This window comes from Calcarisporiella thermophila (genome assembly GCF_041956535.1).
Source record: "Calcarisporiella thermophila strain CBS 279.70 unplaced genomic scaffold VTP21scaffold_7, whole genome shotgun sequence".
Taxonomy (NCBI): Eukaryota; Fungi; Calcarisporiellomycota; class Calcarisporiellomycetes; order Calcarisporiellales; family Calcarisporiellaceae; genus Calcarisporiella; species Calcarisporiella thermophila.
The window spans coordinates 293566-312378 of NW_027192197.1; the positions used below are offsets into that span (position 1 = coordinate 293566).

Here is an 18813-nt window from a genome sequence, read left to right on the forward strand (position 1 = left end):
CGACAAAAGTCACATTCCGAAATTAGCAAAAATTGAAGCTATTTGTGGCTGGTGGGGCCCGCGACCCCCTCTAATATTACAGTGGCAAACTATATTATCGATATGAAATACATTCTACAACTTTCCCTCGATTTTACACCTGTACTAGAAAAGAAGGGTTGTCGGAGCCTCAAACGTCGTCGAAGATCGAATCGGGGGCCGCTCTATTGTCTCTGCCATGCCGCCGCGAGCTCCGATTCTCCCGACTCCCCCGCCTGACGGTGGACGACAGCGAGGAGAGATTTTCTGAGGAGGGGTCCCGTCGCACCCGTTGCCAGAGATTCGAAAATGCGCTTTTGGCGCTGTCCAGCCGGTTCTTCGCGTTGCGCCGCAAAAACCCGCCCTGCTCCGTCTCGTCCTCGAGATCCTCCTCATCCCCGCTGTATCGTCTCCATGGCGATGTGGATCGAGACGATGGGTTGGAATTTCCTGCCGGCGTGAAGGTAGGCGACTGATGCTGCGCCCCCGTTCTTGAAGAGAGAAGCTCGGATCGAAGCGAAGCAGCATCGTTGCAGTGCGCCGAGTTCTCGATGGCTATCCCACTGCGAGACGCCCGCTGATTCCGGCGAAGGCCATATTTTGAGCCGTAGATCTATTGTGGCCAATGGCTTAGTCAAGAGATAACCACACTAAAAAAATGGTATCCAACGATGCAAACCTCAAAGTTTCGCTCGCTGCCCCTACTGCGCCGGGTTTGGCCCGTGTCCGCAGCATTCCCAGCTCCAGTGAGGCGGTGCTGGGCCTCGGCGACAAGGCGGCGCCCCTCCTGCTCCTCAGGGCTAATCCCCGCCTCTGAGGCCGTCGCCTCATCGTCGTCCTCATAGCTCTTGAGGTAGCCAGTGTCGAAGAATGAGAGGACCTTGGAGTGGATGTTGAAAAGCCGCACCGTGGCGGGCAGGAGTACAATCAATGGCATCCAATTATTCAGGGTGGAGCCCAAAAAGGGGACAAGGTCGATGGCGCCCATGAACTAGTAGAAGCGATGGATGAATATGCATGCCACAATAAAAGCGGCTGTTTGATATCTACCTTCCAAAAAACGGTTTGCTGGGCCTTTTCATTGATCATATTTAAATAATTATAGCATAAGGGTGCCCTAAAGCAGAAAAGAAAAATAGAGCTAAGGATGCCACGCCACTATATGCAGATCCTGTGTTTTGGTATCGGGACTTACGTTAACCGGCAAAGATAGGCTCCGCAAAACAGCAAGCTGACGGCATCCGTGTGATGGTTGGGAACCATCAGGTAGTAATTGAACACGCGGATTTTGAACAGGGCTGTATAGCTAGTGATGCACATGTAGGCAACGAAGATGATCGAAAGAATCTATGTGGCGGCTTGAGTATTGGGCCAGATTCTCTTGAAAATGGTCGGCACCAACTCACCTCTACAATCCCGTACGCGAAATTCGCAGAGTTGATAAAGAGCCGCACGATGGAGAGCGCCGGGTTTAAGTTGAATGTCATTTCGGACCATATCAGCGCAACTGAGAGAAACCCGCAAAAACATGCCAGGCCGCGTTTGAAGAGTGGATGCAGCCGGATATACCACCACCATTCCAAGGCAGATCGCCACCGCGAAAAATCCGATCGAATAGAAGACACAAACACTCTAGGTATAAGAATCTAGTCAGCACCACTCCGATGGGGAGAGAGAGTGAGGAGAAGGAATGCGAACTTTTCAGGATTCTCCGCACTGGACAAAATATCTTGCAAGTGGTAAGCTCTGTTCAGGAGCCCCGTCCAGAGCCTAGTAGAAAACATCGGTTAGCCCCCACTCTGTATTCACACGTCAAGTGGGAAGGAGCTGCAGTTACGCTTGGCAACGGTCACGGATATTCAAGGCGCGTCGCATACGCCGATTTAGATTGGCCAAGTATTTCTCGTTAATCTCGCCGGGAATTTGCTCGCGAGCCACGTCGTCGTGTATGCGCGAGTCCATCGCCATTGGAAAGTTGCTCATCAAACGGTCGAGATGCAGACGTAGCGGATCTCCGTCATCAAGCTTGTTGGAAACTTGCAGAAGCTCCTATAAAACCAACCAAACACAAATAAGCACCAAAAGCTGGGAGACACAATCACAAATAAAAAAATTTTACGCTAGCAATATCAATCAGTTCTGCCTCGGCGTCCTCAAGTTCATCCTTCATCCGTGGTGCACGAATGTAGAGCTGTTTCAATTCGCGCTCAGTATTTGCCGACATCCAGAGCCGGCGAGGGACGTCTACAAGACCATACCCCATGAAAATGATCACCAAGAGTAAACCCCAGGTATTTGCCATGGCCATGACGAAGGCCAAGAGAGAGCCTCCATTTGCCCTGATAGTCAAAATAGGTGAATCCATACGGAACTCTAGCGCATAGAGAATGCCAGATTTCAGGAGTCTCTTGCGAAAATAAAAAATATTCTTACACTTTAGTCAATGTCTGGGTAACCACAAGATAGATCAAACCGAAGATCCCCAACGCCAACATGGCACCAAAATGGAGGAGTTGATCCTTCAATGAGCGCACTAACCGCGTTACAGTATTGAAATCGCCGCGATCGACAAAGGAGAGCGTGACTGGAATAACGAGCCTGAATTTCCCCCATGATTAACAAAGGGTGAATAGGATGCAGAAACGCTATGGCGTCTGATTTTTTAAAAAGAATAATAGGGATGAAAAATGCTCACCATGTTAAAAAAAATGAAATCCAATAGATAGTGCGCCAAGCAATTAGCAAAAACCCCTCGGAAACGAATGCAAACGGCTCACGACAAGATTCCATGCCGGATGACAGACATTGCCGATAAAGGCTCTAGAAATTAGAGGAGCGGTTTAATCTACTTTTCAAAAACCAGATCGATGTTTTGTGCGCTGAGATGCTTACCGATGTGAGGTCGATGGGCAGCAGGAGACCAATGCTGAAGGGAAAAAAGAATGCAACAAAGGATATCAGCAGGACATACCACGGAAGCTTTCGCGAGTCGCCGTAATAGAAGATTAATGAAGCGACGAGCGCGACAAGCACAATGGAGCCCACAATAAGTGGAACGGAAGACATCAAAGATAAAATGGAAAGCTTTTTACAAAGAGGAACAGGATAATGGCGGTCAATGAATCCAACGGGAAAACATAAAAGACGAGAGATCAGAATTCGTGTGCGTGAGAGGGATTAAGATCGCGTCGCTCGCTCGAGCGAATTGCTCCTATTTTCTTAGTATCCAAGAAATTTGCAGTGGAAAAAAATAATCTTTGGAAATTTTATTCGATGAAATGAGACTTATTAACGAGGATTATTAAATAGTATTTATCTTTTTGATCCACAAAAAGATGTAAGCAAAAAAAAAAAAAAAGAGGAGTGGAAAAAATAACAAACGACACTCAATTAATATAGTCCAAAGCTACGAAATGGGGATCCCATCGTAGGGAGGGAAACATGAAATATAAACATTTTAAAAAGGAAAAAAAAAAATAATAAAAAAAAAGGGGGGGGTTGAGGGGGGAATAGCGAGATATTGGTCATCAGAGCACAAAATATTGAAAGTCCCTGCACATTCCAAAGATAAATGGCATTTTAAATAGGGTTATATATCTCCTCAATCCAGGTCTTCGTCGGATACAGGGTCTTCAACGGTTTCCAGTTCTCCGGCTATAAATTCGGATTGCGACGTGTCACCACCTTCTTCTTCACCTTCCTCGTCCCCCTCCTCTTCATCCCCCTCATTATTAGCAAGCGCGCCCGCCTCGATCACCTCGCCTCCAAGGATGTTTTTGCCCGTCATATCTCCCGTCAAGCCGTCATCCTCCACCTCCTCCTCCAATTCTTTGAGATCTAACTCACCTGCCTCGTCCAAAGCATGGGAGGCGGATCCATCCTCATGGGTGGCATCCCTGACGTCCGGCTCCTCGTCATCTCGATGATAATCGATATCGTCAGAGGACTTATCGTTGAAGTATGCGCTTGCACCCTCTAGCTGATTGGATGGGCTGTTCTCGCTCCCTCTCTCTACCTCGTCTTCCTCTACCTCATTTTCCGCCAATATTGCATCGTTTATCGAATCTTCCAGCTCAGATTCAGTTGTGGAGGTGGTTTTATCAGCCTCCGCATCATCGACACGGTCTATGTGGGCAAAACCTTCGGAATCGGGGTTCACTTCCTGGCTGATGGGCGCACCCACCCACCCCATCTCCTCTTCCACCGGATCTTCAAGCTCGTCCTCGGCCGTTGAATTCGCTTCTCCAAGTGAACCCTCCCTAGCGCCGTCGAGGCTCACCGCCTCATCCTTCGTCTCCCACGCAGGGTTGCCGAGTGGTTTCTCTTCAGTCGAGACGGGGTTTGCCTCATTCACCATTTTATCGCCGGCTGCAGCATCGCCCGTGCCCCCTTGGAGATTGCGGAAGGCAAGCGCATCGCCATAATCCGGCATGCCCCACCTCCGCATTGCATTTAACTCCTGCACCGACTTGGCTCCCGCCCAGATGCGCATATCGCGCACAAAACAGCGCAAGCTTCGTTCCTGCGGCCAATCGTCTTGGTACTGGGTTGTTTCGGGCTCCGCATTGGCGATCCAAAAGCCACTGACGGTGCGATCGCTTTGTAGAGTAGGGAGCGCATCGGTGTGGAGGGAGGACGCCTTAGCGCCATCCACCACGAGAAGGATCTCCTTTTCCCTCGGATTAATGGTGAGTGCGAAAAAGTGCCACACGCCGTCGTTGACCGTGTCGGATCTAATTGCATAGAAATACATACAGTTTGACATCAGACGATGGCGTGACATTCTCGCAAAGCGACCAGAGATGAGCCGAGTGCACTTACCTATTACGTGCGACGACCTCGTTCATTCCGAGCGGGAATACCGACACGCGGAAGCCCATCCCGCCCTCAGGGTGCTTTTTGCTCTTGCGTGCTTTCCGGCTCTCCAAGGCCAGCTTGAAGCCTTTGCCTTGGATCATGAACGCAACTCGATTTAACTCGGTGGGCACGTCTGCGGGGATATACATCCACCAGGTTGCGGTGAGCTCACCGCCGTCCAGTTTGAGGGGGGCGGGCAGGAACGCAAATGACCGCACCCCGTCCAGGTAGAGGGACGAGAGGGGCCGGTCGTCGGGGGCGGCGGCGGGGCAATTCTCGGTCCCGTTGAGGCGAGGATGGCAGAACTTGCCGTCGCTCGTGAGCCCAACAAGCCGATTCTCCGAAAGGTCGGGGAGATGGGTGATGGGCGGAGTGAGGGCCGCCGAGGGATTCATGATCTGGGGCGACACCATGGGCCAATGCCCCACTAGGCCGCTGGGATGGCGGGGTTTCTCCAGCAGCTCACAGTCGGCGTCGCGCGGCGCAGCGCGATCAGGGTATTTGAGGAACCGCCTTGCCTCGCAGAAGAAGCTGGTTGCCACGCTCTCTATCATCGCGGGGGTCATTCCGCGCAGGAGATTCACCCGGGCCGCGCTCTCCCACATGTGCACGGCGTAGTTGGGCTCGAATCCGTAGCTCTTTTCAAGATACAGCTGGCGCAGCCCATTCTTGTCCCAGAGGGGCCAGTAGAACGCGTTGTGGGGAAGCACGGTGATCTCGTCGGGGAACTCGCGCGACAAAATCCCCGGCAACTCTGCCGAGTGATAATTCCACCGCGATTGGTCGAAATATTTGTAAGTGACGTACCACCGCTGGAGATAGGCGGCGTCCGGCCGGGCCAGGATGACACTATTTCCGAGGCCTCCGCCGTCTCCGGCGGCATCCCGGCCCATCACAAAGGTATAGTTGAGCAGGTCGTCAAACCCCCGAAGGCTGATCACATCCAGATCAAGGTAAATGCCGCCAAACTCCATGAGCACGCTCAGGCGCGCAAGGTCGGCACGCTCCGCATAGTGGAGCACGGGGCGGCCAAACACCTCCGTAGGGACGTCGATGTATCTTAGGGTGAGCATATGCCTTGCGCGCTCGAACCACTCCCCCTTAGGCGGATAGTGGTAGTGCAAATATATCTTGTCCGGGCGAATGCTGTCGCGGGCCGATTTCACCGCGAGATAATACTCCAGCATGAATGCGGCATCTGGGGATTGCAGTCCGAATATAAAATGGACGATTTTCGGGATGGATGAGGAGCGCGTGGGGCGAATGTCCTTGAGCGCGTGCGCCTCGCGCACCTCGGGGGGCCAATCTTGCTCCCGGAGCTTGCCAGGACTATATGCGGACGGGGTTTGCGTCTGGAATGTGATCCGCGGCTTTTTGCGAGCCCGATGATCGTCCTTGGACACCCCAAAGAGATGCCACAGAATCACAACCGCAATCACCAGCATCAGCAGCGTCCTCTTGGTGCTGCGCCTTGCGGGCGGGAACATGGCCATCTTGTTTTGGATACTGGGCGACTTCATCGCATTCAATCGCCCAGCTTTTTCTCTTGAGGAGAGTGCGAGAGAAAAGCGAGAGTGGAGAAAGGGGGGGGGGAGAAAGCAGATGGGAAGGATTGGGGGCGGAGGAAGAGATGCAAGGGGGCCAGCGAAAGGCGAAAGCAAAGGAAGGGGAAAGGGCGGGCCCAAACAAGACACAGCGCAATGCGAAAAAAAGAACAGTTCAATGGAACGGGAGGAATATTGCCTGCCTCAGGGTGAGGAGGAGCTGGGTCAACTTGTATTTAATAAGGTTTGATAATTGAGCGATGTATTTTGGAAAAATTTTCAGGTAATTTACCTTGTGGCCAGTTGTTTGGCTCGGAACCTGTCCAAACCTAGAGCGGTTGGGATGGGCGAGGATTTTCGTGGGAGGGCTGGAAATCAAGATTAGGTCATTCCGCCCGAGAAAGCCGGCGGGCTTCGAGAAGCTCGCAAGCCGCCTTCCTCAATTTGCGCTCCCACAAACAAGAAAGATTTGCACAAGGCTAGCCTAGAAGCAGTTAGGCGGCTAGGCAGCCGTTTTATTAAATCCTCCCCCGCCGTCGGACAAGCTTCATCCCCGGGCCATCCTCCCCCGGAGCGTTTGCCCTGGGTCGCCTAGCTCTGCGGCCGTGAAGGCGAGATCCACTGGGCGCTGGCCCGTGCCGCCACAAGCCTCACGAGCACATCCATCTCTCCGCTGCGGGCACACAGCTCCCTAAAGCGGCCGCCGGGCCTCCTGATCAGCTCGCACGGCGGCCCTTGCTCCACGACCCGCCCTTGGTCCAGCACAAGCACTCGGTCATAGTCGATGACGGTCCGCAGTCGATGGGCCACGCATATCACCGTCACGTCGTGCAGCTCCTCCCGGATGGTGCGCTGTATCTTCAGGTCCGCTTCGTGGTCGATGGAGGCGGTCGCTGTCGAACGGGAGCGATTAATATGCATGCATGGCAATAAACGCGCATATGCACTGTAGAAAAAGCTACCTTCGTCTAATATCACCACATTTCTTCGATGGACTAGGGCCCGCGCCAAACAGAGAAGCTGTCGCTGGCCCACGGAGAGATTCCTGCCCCCCTCCGTGATGGGATCCTCAAGACTGCGTATCACCTCCGCGCCATCCGATACCGAGGGGGCGGCATCGGGGCCATCATCCAATGGCTCGGATGCCACCAGATGGGCACGACGCAGCGCCGCCCACAGGGTCGCGTCGTCATGCACGCCAATTGGATCCAATTGATACCGCACCGAGCCGATGAACAGCACGGGATCCTGTGGAATGTGGGTAAGCGAGGAGCGCAAATCTCGCAACCCCATCCTCGTGATGTCTAGGCCGTCGATTAGAATCGTGCCCGACTCGAGCTCAATCATTCGCAAGAATGAAAGCGTCAGCGTTGTCTTGCCGCTTCCCGTGCGGCCTACTATTCCTATCTTCTCCCTCGGCTTAACATGGAACGATATGCCCTTGAGCGCGGGCGGATGACTCGGGAGATACCTTACGGTAAGCTCTCGAACCTCCATCTCGCCCTGCTGAGGCCAGTTGGACGGGGGACGAGACTCGGGCACGATGGGCGGGGCCTCGGGCTCCAGTTCGGAATACTCCTGAATTCGCTCCATGGTGTTCATGCTGATCTCCAAGTTGGTCACCCACAGCATCAGATACATGATTGTGTCTGTGAACGTGAACACGAGCGAAAGTGCCATCCCAGCCCATCCCGCATCCAAATCCTCCCTTATTAGCAAGAAGATGGCCGTTCCAAACGCAATCAGCCCCCCCAGGGTATAGCATCGCAGCGACAGCCACCGATTGGCCGCCCAGAAGTAGAAGAACATGCGGTTGGACGTGTCTATCCGAGCGAGGTTTTCCGCGCAGAAGCGCGCCTCGGCTGAAAACGCCCGGATGGTAATGACCCCCGCCAGAGTTTCTCCCAAGTGGGAAAAGATGGGAGAACGCATCGTAGAGTCGAGTCGCTTAAGCTCACGCGAAGCACTGAGATAAACGTTGCAGATATAAAAATAGCCACATGTGATGATCAATCCGGGAAGGAGGAAGGAGGGCGCCACTATCGCGATGACCACCACAATCGAGAGACAATAGGACGCCTCGTCGATGAAGACGGAGAACTCCTTCATCATTCTGTCGAGCCCTACATATCAAGAAATAGCTCAGGGTAAGCGGTTGCCATCAGGGAATTTGTACGTAGAACTTGAGGATGGGAGTATGGAGGTATGCATGGAGACCATCACCTTCAATGTCTTTAGAGAATCGATTCATTATCCGGCCGATGGGGGTCCTATCAAAAAACTGGGGCGTTGTTCTCATCACGCTCTTCAACATTCGCGCATGCATCGACCTCGAACAGCGCAGCGATCCCCAAAACATAACTGCGAGTCTAACCATGAACAAGACCACAAATGAGAGCACGAAAACAGCTGTGGATAACAAAGGTTCAGACTGAGTGTCAAACTCTCAGAGCAAACGTTCTAAACCAGATACACAATACCATAGATCCCAACATAATAATTGGTATCGACTCGCCCCGTGTCTATCTTATCATAAGCTTTCGCCCATATCCGCAACCAATAACTCTCGCCAAGACGCATTAATTCAGCTGTGCCCACGTTCAAGAATACAAACGCCCAAAAAATAGTGCCCCCAACCTCCCTTAAAAACGACGCGTAGACGCGCCAGTCCACCCTCCCCTTGGCTCTCTCCTCGTCTTTGACGAGACGGCCATCAGCCGTGGAGGATGGGATGCCGGCACTATTGGAATCAATACTTGCCTCCAAAACTCCACCGGGGTTTGTCATGGAATTTGCCGCAACTGCATGTGGAGACTCACTTTCGATACTTTCGAAAACCTCCTCCCTTATGAGCTCCTCCCCTAACCACCCCGAACATTTCACATGCTCCGGAGTGCCGTCTGCTACCACGCACCCTTGATTCAACACAACTACCTTGTGGGCGGCCGAAAGACAAAGCCTCACTGCATGCGTCACCAGAATGCATGTGCGGTCTCGCATCAACTCGCCGGTCAAACATCGTGTGAAGATCCACTTGGCAGTATGAGCATCTACTGCAGAGAGACAATCGTCCAAAAGTAGATGGGAAGCACGAGAGTAAATGGCGCGTGCCAGCGCAATACGTTGCTTCTGACCACCAGAGAGCGTCACGCCCTTTTCGCCAATCTCGGTGAGGTCTCCGGCTTCGAAAATGCTCAGGTCGGGTCCAAGTCCACATACCTCTATCACCCTTTGATATCGCTCTTCCTCCAGAGCAGACCCAAAGAGAATATTCTCTCTAACAAACAAAAAAGTTGACATTCCACTCTATCGAGACGATCCAACCCAAAAATTGGCTTTTCATTTACCTAATGGTCGCATTCTGTAGCCATGCGGTTTGTGAAACATATGCGACTACCCTAGGCGGCAAAAACACTTGACCCTCAACCCTATTCATCTCGCCCAGCAGTGCAAGCAACAGGCTGCTCTTTCCGCTACCTGTCGGCCCAACCACGAGCGACAGCTTTCCAACGGGAAACTCCACACTGAGCTCCCGAAGTATAAATCGTGTTGAATCATGTTCATCAGCGGCTTCTGCTCCACCAGCCCAAGGATGGGGTCCCTTTCGTTTGCCCTTTGGCCCTTTCCAAACAAAGGTTGCGCTTCTAAATCCTATCTGTGGCCCATCCTCTCTCGTCGGGTCGACACTGCTCGCATATTTTTGCGTCTCTTCCTCTGCCAGAAACGCTTCCACCCTCTCAAGAGACACTAGAGTTTCGACCACACTCTGAGCAATCTCGGGCAAATAGTCAATCGGCTTCTTGAGCAAATTCAGAAGAAACAGGGCCGTGAACGCGGTGGAGGCAGTGAGATCGAAGCTCGCTATCATGGTATAAGTCGCAAAAGTGGCCACCGAGAGGAGCGCAGGGCTGGACCACCACAAGGTTGCAGAAAAAACCAGAAGCCTTAAATTACGAGCCTAGAAATCGAACATTAAATCCGTAATAAGTGCACTAGTGCCGCCCTCCTCAACATACCCATTGCTGCAGTTCCAGCCTTCGTATCTCGGTAACGCGCCGCGCGAACTCCTTCTCCCAAGTGAAAATTTTGATGATACGTATGCCTTGCATGATTTCGTTTAAAAGGTTAAGTCGCCGATCGGTCAACACCTTTTTGTCGTTCTCGATCTCATAAAACTTGGCAGAAATCCAGAAATTGAGGGGGAGCAGGAGTAAAAGGACCCCGACACTAGCAAGAGCCGGCCAACCAAGCAGCACATAGAGTGAGACCAGAACCCCTAGGATTTGGATGGGGAGAAGATAGAGGTGGGAACTGAAGAGAGTCAAGTTGGGGTGTAACATTAGCGACACTTTCAGTATAAGCAATAGACAAAAAAAGCAATGCGAACATCCTACATGTAGGCAAAAAGCTCACTGATATCCATGACATCCGTATTTATCAAATTGATGACACGTCCCTGGGTAGCACTCTCACTTCTGTTATTCATGTCTTCCGCCTCATTTGTATTCTCCTCCGCTGAAGCTTCTCTCATATCTCGATGGGCTTCAGCCATATCTTTGCGTCGCAAGGCTTTGGCATAAATTTCCCCAATCAAGAGTGCGCGCACTCGTAAACAGAGACGTCGCCCAATGTAATAGGTTCGAGACTGAGTGACGGTGGTCAATACAGTCGAGACGAGCAAGCCCACTGCGCAGAGGAAAGCTATCTCTCGAGATGTATTGTTGCGGTTTTCCAAGTGTAAGAGAATTTGTTTGAGAAGGGCGGCTGGAATCAGAGAAAAAAACGCCCAGAGGCAGGCCCAGATAGCCTGGAGAAATATTGGAGTGGAAAAATGTTTAAGTATGGCCTTGATCAGAGATCGGTTTTGTAGCCTGCCTTAGTCAGATATTCTTAATGAATGCAACAGAGGGAGAGAAAGTGGGGAAAAAAGCCTGACCTGAGTTTGCAAAAGCGCTCACAATTTGGGATGGATTTATCTGCCTCATCCAGATCCCAGACATCCTCCACCTCTATTGTCTTTGTTTGACCGAGCCAGAGCAGAGGACTAATCCAGCCGAGCATTAATATCGAGGTTATCGAAGCGTTTGATTCAGGGCAAGGAATAAGACCCTAAATAGAGCATTAACGGATGTGGTTTGACCAAGGAAGAGAGGGACAAAAAAAAGACTACCTCCTTATTTTTGGTATCCACTTTGCTCGAATTTGGGGTGATAAGTTCTAAACAACAAAGAATGCATAGTATTATGAACCCAACGGTCTCTATCATTGTGGTATTATTTGGATGGATAAAGGCAGATCGAAACTGGAGATAGGATATAGGTACGAATATGAAGAATAGGCCCGAAAGGGCGAAGGAGAGAAATGGTAAATGCCTGTGGGCCAAACTAAGCAAGCATGCGATCATGGCTGCAAAAAGCTAAAAGTTTGATAAAGCATAGAAGCCATTTAAGGGCATTCGGATGATGTGAGAGCAGAGAGCGCAATACACTTTGACCTACCCATAAGCTGCTCCTATAGAGGCTTAAAATCATCCAATATTGATCTTCGGTTTTATATTTCATGCAAAACTTCACCATATCTAACGTGAATATCAGGGTACAGAGCAACGCTCTTATTACCCGCCGCCAATACTCATACCCAGAACTGGTAGGATGCTCAAGATAATTATTGTCATTATGGTTTGGATCCAAATCGTCCACATCACAATCTCTGGCCAGCGGTTGATACCCTGCCGGAGGAGAAGAAGTCTTTGCAACTATCCGCTTTGATATATAGAACAGCACCATTATTCCAAGGTAAAAAAGAGATAATGCTGCCGAAAGACTTCAAGAAGATAATGCTGTTCAATATAAGCCCCCCTAATAATATCAGAAATCCAGCTGTCCACATACCTTTCGCGGAAACATGGAGTGAAATCATTTTCGACCCAGATAGGCTCTGCTGGGCACCAGGGAAATATTGAGTACATTATTTTCAAAATACAACTCTACAAAATCTTATGAAGCCGGAATGCTGAAGCTACGAAATGGTTAAGTAGAATCGAGATAAACAGGAAAAAAAAACGGTGTCATCTATTGTAAGAGAGATTCGAGCATCCGGTTAAATATTCTCATAGAAAAGGATCTGCTATGTTATGTTTCGAGATCGAGGTACGAGCATGAAAGAAAAAGGGTTTCTTTCACTCAAAGAACGCGAACTTATGAGTCACTATTTAATAAACCTAAACGGGCAAACTAAAGTACCTCCAGAAAAATTTGGCACCTTCATACTTTTAATAAATTGACTATATTTCCTGAAAGTTTACTATTACAAATAAATATTGTTTATATTTTAAAACTAACTGTGCCTGCTTTCAAGAGGTTCACAATATTGATTAATTTGTTTGCAACTTTGCAGGGATATAGCGATTTATTATGAACAATGAAGAGGGACAATTTTGACCGGTATAAACCAGGGTTGATTTGTACCCATGTAATTCGACATCTTAAGGTGCCTATGGCTCTAAAGTTGCTCTACATTTTCTGTTAACCATACTCTTATTTATTGTACAAAATAAGCCCTATGCCTCGAATCACTCCAAGTAAACTTGCTCGCGCATCCGTCCTCTTCGAAGAGGGTTATTCAACACGCGAAATTGCCGCCCGAGAAGGCATTGGAAAAAGTAGCGTGGCAAGAATACTCCAGAATAAAGAGAATGCACCAAATAATCCTCCAAGAAAGAGAAGGGGTCGCCCACGCAAATTATCCAACCGTGGTGAAAATATATTATACGGAAGCGTGGCGACATGAGAGTGTAAGAACTCAGTCAAGGCACAAGAACTTTGGAACGAGACGACTGAGGAGGTTATTTCCGTGAACACTGTTCGTGAAGCCTCCATCGTAATGATTTTGTAGCTAGGGTCAAGAGAAAAAAAACCTTTCTATCGATAAGGCATCGCCTTAGGAGACTGGCATTTGCAAAGAAATACAGTAATTGGACCGTTGAAGATTGGAGCCGTGTCATTTTTTCCGACGAGTGTCAAATACGTATCTTCGGGAATGAAAGGCGAGAGTGGTTCTGGAAGAAACGTAATGAGCCACAGCAAGTGCGTCATATACAGCCAACCGTCAAAAACGGCGGTGGAAGCATTATGATGTGAGGATGCAAAACTTCATATGTCATTGGAATGTGGAGCATGTCGTATAATAGAAAATCTTAACGCTGAGTGTTATTCAAGAATCCTCGACACAGAGATGCTAGCCACGCTTCAACTGAATAATCTCAGCAAACAAGAAATAGTATTTCAACACGACAATGACCTCAAGCATAAAGCCAAACTCGTTGATCGATGGTTCGATAAAAATCAAGTCCAAGTTCTCGATTGGCCTTCACAATCTCCAGATCTCAACCCCATAGAAAATTTATGGGCTGAGATAAAGGGACATCTGAGGAGCAGATTCCCTAAGATAACGAGCCAGGATGATCTGTGGAAAAAGGTGAATATTTTATGGGAGTCACTCACTCAGGAGGATTGTTTGAAGTTGATCCGCACGATGCCAGAACGGATCCAAGCCATTATTAAGGCAAAGGGAGGATAACTGAGTGGTAGTCGGAGAGCAGTTTATTTATACAAATTATTGAGTATTCATTATAATGCCCACGTAAAAGAAAGAGAATAAAATGTTGGCACCATGTAAAATCTCTATATCTGGATTTAAGAAATTTTCCGAAATATATTAATATTTCACTTGAAGAGAATTAGTAAAGGGTATTCAGATGTATATGAAATGCTAATAGCGTAAGTGGGCTTTTCAAATATTCTATTGTTATTTATACTGGCATTGTTTGTAAAGAAATATTTAAGTAAAAATTTTAAGGGCCCCAAATTTTTCCGGAGATACTTTATATACGTCAGAAATTAAAAAAGCTAGTGCTTTGCAAATTGCTAAGAGGAATTTGACGTCGGTTATTGATTCAAAACCATTTGTGGGCAATTCGATTGTGATTAGTTCACTCATAATAAAAATCGTTCCTGGAAGCGGTTGGATTATGTTTATTATTTAATGCCTTGCGTATACGGATTTGGCTTTAATGCCTTTGGACAAATCACAGGTGGAAATGAGAGCACAGTTATATCGCCTCCCAAGGAGATGACTGGATTTGAAAAAGTGCTGTTTGCATCTTGGGAAATGGTTGCAGGCGTGATTAGAGACCAAGGTAGATTTGGCAAACATATCTAATTATTATGTGTAGCTGTATATCTTAAGACTTGATGAATATCAACGGTAGAAAATGAATCCAAACTCTTCATGTTGGGCTTCGACTATAAGCGCAATTGCCGGTTAAATGAGCCCCGTCCGCTAATGGAATTCAAACACATCATTGCCCCCCTTCGCTGCTATGGAGGATCTCATGTGGAAGGAGTTTTGGACGCGTCAGGCTGTGTATGGGAGCTCGCTAATAAGGAAATGGAGGCTGTCCTGGTCATGGAAAAATGTCGCGATGTCGCATCGACGAGGGAAAACGTTACAGGAATTGATGGTAATTTTTAGAAAAGTGTCGCGACAGGATATCCCCGATACTGATGCTAAAAGACTCTATCTTTTGCTAGACAATGGTGAATTGTGGACGTGGAAGCTTGGCAATAGGACGCCGATACGCAAGAAATTAACCCCATTGGGAGATATTCCTCGGTTTACCCGAATAGAAGCAGGCGACGAACACTTTTTGGCTCTTGCGGAAACGGGTGATGTCTACGTTTGGGGTTCCAACCGCTTTGGCCAACTTGGAATTGCCCCTGCCGGCCAGGAGCCATATGAGCGCCCCACTCCCCTCGAAGCCCTTCAGGGAATTCCGGTAGATGATTTTAGCTGCGGCTCGTTCCACTCGGCTGTGATTGCTCAAGGAGAACTCTATACGTTTGGATGGGGTCAAAAAGGCCAACTGGGGCATGAGGAAACTGGGGTCCAGGTCGTCCTTCTCGGAGATGAAAATGGGGAAGAAGAGGAAAAGGAGTATGAGGTGAAACAGATTACGTGTGGAAGCGAGCATACCGTTGCCTTAACGCGGGACGGCACGGTGTGGGTGGCAGGGTGGAGTATGTGCTGGCAACCTATCTGCATCCTTCAACATTATCATGTAACCATTGGTATACACTAACTTAGATAAGTACGGGCAGCTGGGTCTCGCACCAGAATCGGGCGGGGACACGGCTTCGGTCACTGGCAATGAACACTTGACATACTCCGAGGCTGGAGAGAATGAATCCTCATATGAAAGAAAATTCAAGCCACTCTCCATAGAACCATTCGTTAGCAGAAGAGTAACTCGGTGTTTTGCTAGCAATTGGAATACTTACATCGAAATGGGATAGCCTCAGTTTGGATTCAATAAAATTGGTCATTGTGTAAATTGGCTTTCATTAATCACAAGATTTACACCTTAAAATGTTGTCATTTTCTCACGCTGTACCTTGATTTCATCCCCCGGCCAAACGATTTCTGAGATCTACGCCATTTTCTATTTCGCGATTTTGGCCACCATGCTCATTGGTTTTAAATTGAATGGATAACTTTTCCTAGACCCGTTCTCTTAGGTTGCTCACCCGAGAGATTCAGGTGAAGACCCAGGACACACAGACCCGGGGGTATTTATTGATTGATTGCCGAAGAGTGTGTTGAAAAAAAAAATAAGAAAAGCACCACACTAGCCTTTCCCTTCTTTTTCCACATCTTTACCCCTTACACGTTCATACCTCAGCAAAAGGAGAAATAGAGTGAACTCGCTGGACGAGGGTCGAGACTTCCCATACTTATATTTACTTACATGCTTTGATATCCATAATGTCTACCCCCTACACAACAAGATGCATCCCCACCGCTCTCATTAGTTTGACCTACTTGGCCATTGGGACCGCGTCTATCGTCGGTCTTGTCTTGCGACGACGTGAGATAGAAATGTGGCTAGAGATGTTCTCCATTCGATCTTTCGGGTGGTATGTTCTCATCGGCATTGCCTCCGCCATTACGGTGGCCGGCCTAGTCGGCTTTGTGGGGGCCATTATTGTAAGAAAAAGATGTCAAATGCTTTGACAAAGTTCTAAGGTTCCAACCAACGCTCTAATTTGTATTTGCTTTATTGCTGCTGTTAGAAATCCCCTGCCATGGTTCGAGCCTTTGGCTACGTAAACTACATCACTTCGATTCTCTGGCTTGGTATTAATGCCGCCATCGTTGCGTTCCTACTGGTCCATCGTGATGCGGTCAAGTCAGTATGCACCTCAGGGAACTCTTCGCTTCTGAGCATGGAATCCAACGGGGGCTCCCCTGATAAACTTGGGCAAGCATGTGAGAATAGCGCCAAAATCTTGATTGCCATATTTGCGGTGCTTGGGGTGATGGGGTTCTTTACCTTTGTAAGTGCAGTCATGGCGCTATTCCCATACCATAAGAGCTAATCTTGTCTCGTCATAGATCTTCTTCGCGATCATGGTCCGAGGATGCTATATCCGACTGACCAGGTCAGTGGCCACCAAAGCTCAATCTTTCTTTTGATACATTTCTCTTTTTCCATCCATTCTCTTTCGCTACCCAACCCATTGTATTTACTGCGATGCTTCATTCACCCTCATTTCTTGTTCTCGATACTTCTATTTCTCCACATTCCCTCATTATTTGCGATACATTTCTTTCACTTCACAATCATTTGCGATTGAAATGATACTCCTGTTTATACGGGGAGAATCCTCTGGTCTCTTTGGGACATTTTACTCGATGTGCGCTTACAAATTTTTTGAGCTTCAATACCATAAGATCATTAATTAAAGATAGCCCCACGTCCTGAGATTAAGAGCCTGATTTCAGATCTATTAGCATTTTTTTTTTCATATTCAGGTTTATTGGCGAAGAGAAACATTATTCATTTCGGGTCATCATGGCTGGTGGTTCGTGACTCATGATGCAAGTGATATATACAGCTAGCTTGGTTGAACCCCTTAGTGATCATGCTATGAGATCAAAAGTCAGAGAGTTAATTACCCAACACCCACCGCGGCTCCAATCTCTCGAAATTATTGCCATCCTTTTCGTTGGTGAATTAAAATGGTGTATTACCAGTCTCCCTATGTCTATTCATCAAAAAGGCTAGCTAACGGCTGACTTGTCATCTCCAGCCCTCTTTCCAGGGTAGCGCTATAAGCGATATCAGGAGAATTTTATCATTTTTTTATCTTAATCCGTCCCGAACCATACACAAACTTTGCGAAGAGGAAGAATTTACTTGGAGATGGCTAGTCTTTTTTTTTCAAAAATCTGCATCAGCCGAAGTGAGTTATCGCAATTCCGTAATATTTAAGGAAAGGATTTCAACCGAGAAATGAGTGGAGAATAAACTCCTCATCTGCAAATTAGGATATGGTTAATTTGCATAGAGTTTGCGTATTGGGTCACGCATCGAATCTATCGCCAAAGCAGGTGATGCTTGCCATGATTTGCCCGAGGTGCTCTTTGACGATTCCTGGCCAATATTATTAAAACAAGGGTGTAATTGATTTCCGTCAAGCTTCACCATTAAATACCCTTATCCTTATTTTCACGCCTCCCATTCGTATGGGTCGAGAACTCGCTGTAGCTAATTTTATTTTTGCCGTATATTGTTACTAGCCCTGCTCTTTTCACAATATCTCAATATGGTGGACGCATTTGGATCGAAAGACTGCATATACAAAACTAAGGGAATTCGTACATGACAAATTGTAAAATTCTTTATTATCCATTAGCATTAGTAACATCTAAAGATAGTTGTATATATTTCTTGACTTGACGTGGGTTTGGGTGATGCTCCCCTCTCCCCTTAGTTTTCAGGAGCTGTAAATAGTCCGGGGGGATGAATCCTGGGATCAATCTTATCTCCTGCACAAATGCAATGGCAGAACATAAAATGACAATGGGTGAAAGGACCAACTGCTTTTCCGTGATTTGCACAAGGACGAGTGCACGGAGGGTGACAACCCTTGCCCGTCATACATATCTTCGGTACTAGTATATTACCGAAAAAATATGGCGTGAGTTGAGCCATGGACAGATTCATAAAGGCAAGTAGGATCATTAATCTAAATAAGGACTCCATTTGATAAAGAATAAAAAGATGGAATATAATCAACAGCAAACACAAAATAACCCCCACACCGTTCTTTATAATAATTGAACGTTTGAAAGTTTTGAATCTTGGACCGGGACGTAAGCTGTGCTTGCCCCTTGACGTACAGACCCTAGACTCGGATTTTTTTTTTCATTTTTCATTCCTATTTCTTCCACAGGATATAAAAGATTTTGAAAGATTATTGCGGTTCTGGGCATTGTATCCCAGGTATTGTTACTGAAACTCAATCTTGTGTGTAAAAGTGAAAAAAAGGGT

At 48.0% G+C, this 18813-nt stretch overlaps 6 protein-coding genes across 6 annotated transcripts; 3 read left to right on the plus strand and 3 right to left on the minus strand.

Moving 5' to 3' along the window:
• Positions 1–169: 169 nt before the first annotated feature.
• Positions 170–3084, minus strand: VTP21DRAFT_10396 (uncharacterized protein; the record flags this gene model as incomplete). The annotated part of the gene is made up of 11 exons (XM_069389727.1): positions 170–631; positions 698–1009; positions 1069–1135; positions 1214–1365; positions 1425–1650; positions 1717–1788; positions 1856–2067; positions 2138–2357; positions 2452–2616; positions 2714–2838; positions 2911–3084. The coding sequence occupies 11 exons, from the start codon at positions 3082–3084 to the stop codon at positions 170–172; spliced, it is 2187 nt and encodes a 728-aa protein (XP_069253019.1).
• Positions 3085–3619: 535 nt separating this feature from the next.
• VTP21DRAFT_10397 (uncharacterized protein) lies at positions 3620–6395 on the minus strand (the record flags this gene model as incomplete). The annotated part of the gene is made up of 2 exons (XM_069389728.1): positions 3620–4751; positions 4840–6395. The coding sequence occupies 2 exons, from the start codon at positions 6393–6395 to the stop codon at positions 3620–3622; spliced, it is 2688 nt and encodes an 895-aa protein (XP_069253020.1).
• A 615-nt stretch (positions 6396–7010) lies between these two features.
• Positions 7011–12387, minus strand: VTP21DRAFT_10398 (uncharacterized protein; the record flags this gene model as incomplete). Its single annotated transcript, XM_069389729.1, has 11 exons — positions 7011–7312; positions 7382–8542; positions 8643–8828; positions 8900–9696; positions 9767–10377; positions 10436–10730; positions 10814–11290; positions 11356–11528; positions 11590–11835; positions 11918–12242; positions 12311–12387. 11 exons carry the CDS (start codon positions 12385–12387, stop codon positions 7011–7013), a joined length of 4650 nt encoding a protein of 1549 aa, XP_069253021.1.
• Positions 12388–13652: 1265 nt separating this feature from the next.
• VTP21DRAFT_10399 (uncharacterized protein) lies at positions 13653–13997 on the plus strand (the record flags this gene model as incomplete). The annotated part of the gene is made up of 1 exon (XM_069389730.1): positions 13653–13997. One exon carries the CDS (start codon positions 13653–13655, stop codon positions 13995–13997), a length of 345 nt encoding a protein of 114 aa, XP_069253022.1.
• A 465-nt stretch (positions 13998–14462) lies between these two features.
• On the plus strand, positions 14463–15772 carry VTP21DRAFT_10400 (uncharacterized protein; the record flags this gene model as incomplete). Its single annotated transcript, XM_069389733.1, has 4 exons — positions 14463–14616; positions 14689–14940; positions 15011–15496; positions 15564–15772. 4 exons carry the CDS (start codon positions 14463–14465, stop codon positions 15770–15772), a joined length of 1101 nt encoding a protein of 366 aa, XP_069253023.1.
• Positions 15773–16241: 469 nt separating this feature from the next.
• Positions 16242–17586, plus strand: VTP21DRAFT_10401 (uncharacterized protein; the record flags this gene model as incomplete). Its single annotated transcript, XM_069389734.1, has 5 exons — positions 16242–16463; positions 16550–16813; positions 16872–16918; positions 17397–17488; positions 17570–17586. The coding sequence occupies 5 exons, from the start codon at positions 16242–16244 to the stop codon at positions 17584–17586; spliced, it is 642 nt and encodes a 213-aa protein (XP_069253024.1).
• Positions 17587–18813: the final 1227 nt, after the last annotated feature.